At 31.4% G+C, this 6,462-nt stretch overlaps 1 protein-coding gene across 2 annotated transcripts; it reads left to right on the top strand.

The window, feature by feature from the left end:
• Nucleotides 1-2,167: 2,167 nt before the first annotated feature.
• LOC112800573 (uncharacterized) lies at nt 2,168-5,723 on the top strand. 2 transcript variants are annotated; one of them, XM_025842902.3, is made up of 7 exons: nt 2,168-2,843; nt 3,207-3,311; nt 3,396-3,461; nt 3,547-3,612; nt 4,501-4,836; nt 4,928-5,006; nt 5,136-5,723. In XM_025842902.3, the coding sequence occupies exons 1-7, from the start codon at nt 2,487-2,489 to the stop codon at nt 5,279-5,281; spliced, it is 1,155 nt and encodes a 384-aa protein (XP_025698687.1). In that variant the 5' UTR covers nt 2,168-2,486; the 3' UTR covers nt 5,282-5,723. The 2 variants fall into 2 exon arrangements, with proteins under 2 accessions (XP_025698687.1, XP_025698688.1); XM_025842903.3 differs by having other exon boundaries at nt 4,525-4,836.
• Nucleotides 5,724-6,462: the final 739 nt, after the last annotated feature.

Raw genomic sequence — 6,462 nt, forward strand, 5'->3', positions numbered from 1 at the left:
TGATTTACCAAATATAAATAGTACAACTTAAAAAAGAAAAACCATCTTTTAAAAATTAACTTTTATAAACTACTTTTAAAAAATAAAAACTTTACCAAACTAACACTTAATCCATTGCCTTGGAAGTACAGGTTAGGTAGTCTAAATAAAGTGTTTTAATTTCTTCTCATTGTGCAAGTCTTAGGTTTATAAATATACATCATTTAATTTTTACATAATGTGATATTAAGAATCAAATCTATGTTTTCTTTTTCAAAGTTAAAAATGAGATTCAAATTTAAAATTGATCTAATCCATTAATTTTCACTTAAAAATTTTGAGTTCAAATTCCACTTCTAACTAAAAAAAATCAAATCTATGTTTCAAAGACTTAAAATATTCTTAGATGTGTTTCTTTTTAATCCATGAAAGATATAGTAAATCAGAATTCATAGTTATATATAAGTACGTGGTTATTAAATTATATACTATATAACACATCAAATTTATTGAACGGTGCCAATTGCCAAATAAATACGAGGGAATTAAAGAAGAAGTGCGTATGATGAGGTGATTACGGAACACGTATAAGCATGAAAGTAATTAAGGGAACGCGTCAACGCAATATATTGAGCTTCCTAAGCTTTTTGATATAAATAAATATATTGGCATGTTCATCTCATGGATCGGAAGTCATGATGCATGTAAGGTATTTGGAATCGAGAAAACACAGAAGAGGAGATTGAGAAGCATATATCAAATAGCGAGCTAGCTGGTAAGGACCACAATGAATTTACTACTAAAAATGATTGTAGATGATGTCCATATCATTATCAGTATCAATCGCTATAAAGATTACAGATAGATGAAGCACATATATACAAATATACAATGTAAAGCCATTTAATAATGAAAACAAATTAAAGCATGCAGAGAATTATAGATAAATATAGATAGGAGAATAAACAAATAAATAGCAGTATATTAATTTAAGGGGGATAATGTGGGTCACGTGCAATGCCGCTGCCACCTGTAGTGGGGCGTGCAAATGCAGCCACGGGAGCTCCACCACCGCTCCACTCTACTTGTCTAATGTCTGACATTATTACAGCGACAAACAGGAACCACACTACCATTATTTACAACCAAAACCAAGAACGGAATTGAACCCATCCTATGATTTTGATGATTATGCTAATAAATGTTGGTTTATCTATCACGTGCCTTTAGGATATATGTTAAAATTATAAAATATAATTTTTTATTAAAAATATAAAAGTTTAAGTTTTTAATATATTTAATTTATATTTATTAAATAAAAATAGTTAAAATTTTTTACTAATAATAAATTTATTACATGTCATAAATTTATATATATTTTAATAATATTTTTTTAAAAATATTTATGTTTTTATTTTTATACATTCAAAGAGTCAAAAAATTTATTTTAATCTTTTTAAGAATTTAACTAATTTGTCTTTTTATAAATGAAAAAGTTTTATTAAAAATAAAAAATTTAAATTTTTAATATATTTATTTTATATTTATTAAGAGAAAATATTAAAATTTTTATTAATAATAATCTTATCATATGTTTTTAAAATATATGTTAGCTAAATCTTTTTTTAATTAATTTTTAAAATATTATTCTTTAACTAATTTCTTATTTTATTTAAGTGGTTTTTGGACGAGTAGATTACTAAAAAATAATGAAGTTACTAATTTTTTTATCGATTAATATTAGTTAATTTTTTAAAATTTTATTTTTAACTTACATTATTGATATTTAAATAAATATTTAAAATTACATATTAAAAGGATATTGTCCAAAATCTGGTTAAAATTAAAAGAATATTCGAAAATAAAATAAAATATCCAAACCTAATTATGATCTTCTTAAAAAAAAAACTATGAGAGATGAGAAATATATATTTGTAATTCAAATGATATCTTAATACATCGTGAGGAAAAAGAAGTAAAAAAATAATAATTTTAAGATAAAAATGATTAATAATTTAATATTAGTTATAAAAAAAATTGAGTCAATGCAATATACTTTCTCGTTTATACAAAACTCTTGAATAATATGATCTTAAAACTTTGAGGATAGCAAAGATTGTACACACAACTCTAGATTTCAAAAAAAAAAAAAAAACATATTTATCCACTAAATGGTAGATTGAATTGCAAAAATAAGAGGAATTAGTGGATTGCATAGAGGGCATTAAATAGGAAAGCGTGTTATGGCGCGTGGGGTGGGGATGTTACCATAATTTGATGAAAAAACCCGCCCACAATTCCCCATGAACATGTCCTTTGTATCCTTTTTGCATCATCATCTGTTTCTCAAAGTAGTTAACATTGCCATTAACTTGCCTTTCCAAACCCCAAACACCGCACGCAAAACCACCACCACCTCCTTCCAACCATAACCATTTCACTTTCTCTTTCTCTTTCTCTTTCTGCTACCAACTTTACCCTTCACTCTCCTCACTTACAGAGAGAGAATGGGAGATCATATGTACAACTATGACAAGAATCTGTCATCGTCCTCTTCTTCACAGGACGAAATCTCTCTTTTCCTGCGTCAGATTTTGCTGCGTTCCTCACAACCTCACCAAGATTCACCACCACCGCCACAACAACAACAACAACAACAACTCCCTTCTTCTTCTTCCTCTTCTTGTTTCCCATCAACCTCACAGCTTCAAGATGGGAAGATCTCTGCACTTGGTTCCACCCCTGCTGGTTTTCTCTCTGCCTCCTCCATGAAGGGGCACGGAGGTAATTCTGCTCCAAATGTCTCTTCTTCTTCCGTAGGACTCAGTGCCAACGATACTGATGACTATGATTGCGAAAGTGAGGTATATATATCACTCTCTCTCTTTTAGCCTTTCTAATTGTTTCATGTTCTAAAGGTAATGTTGTAAGAGAAAAAGGTAGCTGCCAGATTTTTCATACTATGGTTCTATGCAAAATAAAATAATATATCATGAAACTGACACATTAGGTTTACTCAATGTCTTGGAGTGTAACATACAATCATACATAACATAATAACTTAATGTTATCTAGTTCTCTGGTTCTTAGCTTGTTTATAGTCTGGATCTTTGTGGAACTTTTTGATTTAGGGTTAAATTTCTTGCTAGGATTTGAGGTAAGAAAAAGCTGCACCTTTTTCTGTACTTACTTTTGAAACACAATTGGTTGGGAATTTCTAAATGTAGGAGGGTGTTGAGGCCTTGGCAGAAGATGTTCCAGCAAAGCCTGTACCTTCTAGGAGTTCATCAAAGAGGAGCAGAGCAGCAGAAGTTCATAATTTGTCAGAAAAGGTTTTTCTGAATTCCTACCGTGGCTTTCTGTGGTACTTGGTTTTGATTTCATTCAAACTTATGGTAGTTTTCCTTGTTGAGCAGAGAAGGAGGAGTAGGATCAATGAAAAGATGAAGGCCTTGCAAAATCTAATTCCGAATTCTAACAAGGTAACTCTAGAGTTTCTTTCATCCTTTGGTTTTAAATGGTGCACTTCATGATCCTTTCTTCAATTTTGTTTTATGCATGTTGCAGACTGATAAGGCTTCAATGCTGGATGAGGCTATTGAATATCTTAAACAGCTTCAGCTCCAAGTACAGGTCTGTGTCACTTTTACATCTTGCATTATTGTTATATGTGGCTGGCCGAATTTGCCCCAAGCTGTTGATTCTTGAGTTTCGACATACTAGTCATTTGTGATAATTGCATGATTTTGTAAACACATTCCCATTGTTTTAAATGGACAGCATTACCTCATTGAAGAGAGAAAACAACAGGAAATTAAGAAATGAATAATAAGAAGAAAGAAAGCTTAGATATGATAGTAATGATCCAGATAGCGTTATTAAGGAGTGCTTATTATTGAATACCTCGTCGTTCAATATTCTAATACAATTTCCATATATTGCTTCCCATCCTTATAGGATAAATTATCACTCTCAAATGACTCACAGCAAAAATCATAATAGTAGTGTCGTTCAAATTGAAATATTACCAAAGAGGTCCTTAGTAGAAATCCTTTCATAACCAATGATAAACAAGTTGTATAATAGGAGAATTACCAGAATCAAGGATCACGTGTGAAGTTTAATGTTTGTCTTCGACCTATTAGGCAACTAGGAGTGCAGTTGCTTATTGCAGAGAATATGTTTGATCTTATTGTTGACTTAGTATTTACAATTGAGTTTACAGCAACTATCAATGGGAAAGCTGTAGCTGCTCAGAGAGTCAGAGTAAAAGGAAATATTCAATCAAAATTGTCATAACATTAATTGATAACCTAACCTTCATTAGTTTCATTATGAAAAAGCAGGGCGGTATAGGCAATATATTTTGGCATAATTTTGCTTACAATTAATAACATTATAGCAGAAATTCATTTGGGGCTTCTTGTGATGAAGAACTCAAAGCTTATGCTTACTTAGATTATATATTATATCCAATGGCCATAGAAATGGCTTTCAAGGAAGATTTATTCTAAACTGTAGGGGAAGTTTATGATAATATTTCAGATGTTATCGATGAGAAATGGATTGAGTTTGCACCCTATGAGCTTTCCCGAAGGATTGCAGCCTCTACAGTTCTCAAGAATGAGTATGGAGTTTAGTGAAGAAAACAGGGCCATCCCTGTAAACATGACAGAAAGTCTGCCTTTGCACCAAGGCAACCCCTTGCACTATGCATCCCTACCTAACAAACCAACCATGCCAAATCAGCCATCAGTGACTTACCCTTCATATCTTAACAACTCAGAAGCGCCGTTTGGGCTGGAACCGCCAATCCTAACACATATAAAACACCTTCAACCAGGAAGATTTTCTGAGGTAAGCTCAACAATGTGGAATGAATGTCACATCTTGCTAAAACTATAGTACTAGTCATTGTTACATGTTCTCATTTGAAATGTAAAAACAGGCGCATAGGGAAGACACACTGCAGCAGCAGCAATCAAATGCAAGCCATTCAGATACCGATCCATTAGGTGGTTCTCAAGGTGTGTGCACTTATGTTTCATCCAATATAATGAAGTTATATATGCAGTTTAACTATTCAATTATGATTTTATAAGAACCTCACGGTCCCTAAACCCCCCCCCCCCCCCCCCCCTTCTCTTAAATTCCAGTTGCAAAAGAGTTGGAGACAGGAACCATGGTCACAACATCACTCTCCTTTGACCTGCAAACATGTGAACCTAAGGACAACAACCCTTTGCAAATTTGCATTGCTGGAAGCGATCAATCATCATCAGTGATCATTAGGAATAGTTAACCCACGTTATTCTTGCATCACAAGTAACATAGTTAAGTAGGTAATTAGTACATGATGCCATTAAGAAACTATATTCAATATATATACCTTGATCACCTTCATGCATGGAATGCAGCATGTCCTGAAAAGTTTTCATCAGTGCAAACGGAAATGGTGCTTGAAATGATAACAGGAAGACGAGGGATTTGAAGCTTTTGCAAAGCTTCCTATACTTATTTTTGTATTTTAGTTTGCTCAGGAAGATCATACCTTGAGCATTCTGTGGTGTTATCTACACGCGTCTTTTCCTAATTACATATGAGAGTAGAATATCTCTCCAGTTAAATTATGTATTCATGATGCTAGGAGAGAGAGAAAATTGCCAATTGTTGTACACTTGCACGTGGTATATTATCTTATTCATCATATTATTATATTAATTATGAAATATTCATTATGATGATTTTTTGGGCTTAAAGATAGTACTAATCAGCTGTTTTTTCAACTTCTAAAGTTGGTGTCATTTTGAAAATTAGTCTGTTAATTGATATGAGTCTTTACTTAGGCATCTAATCAAATAAAGATATCAAAAAACATCCTTTCATACAAATATTTTGTTCGAAAGTGTGATGGAGATGGAAGATAGTCAAGAGACTATGCAAACAGGTTGTTACATTGAAAGAATTAATTAGTATTGCCTTGCTTTATCTATCATTTTATTCATATCCAAAAGAATTATTCATATTCATGTGCACAAGAAAAAAAATGCTAAAATAGTCTTGTGCACATAAAAGAGGGTAAATTTATATTTGAAATTGCATATGGTATATATGTAGTGTATTTTTCTCAACTTTAATCTTTTTTTTAGTATATAGATAAAAATATACATGAAAAATTTTAGAGTCGATAAAGGTAATAAACGAATAAAAAAAGGAGAGAGAAGCAACCACTGAAATCTTTTTTTTTTCTCTCCATGTTTTTCGTGTAACCCTCTCTATCTCTAATTTTCTTTTTCTTATTCCTTCAAAAAAAAAAAGAAAAAAAAAACTCAACGCGTTTCTCCTCTTCATCCCTTCTTTCATTCTATCTTTCTTGTTCTAATATTTTTATCCAACCATAACACACTAAATTTTATTTTATTTTATTTTCATTTTAATATTACTTATATCCAAAAAAAAATTTATTTTCTCACAATCTCAAAT

The sequence above is a fragment of the Arachis hypogaea genome, chromosome 5 (assembly GCF_003086295.3).
Source record: "Arachis hypogaea cultivar Tifrunner chromosome 5, arahy.Tifrunner.gnm2.J5K5, whole genome shotgun sequence".
NCBI classification, from domain to species: Eukaryota; Viridiplantae; Streptophyta; class Magnoliopsida; order Fabales; family Fabaceae; genus Arachis; species Arachis hypogaea.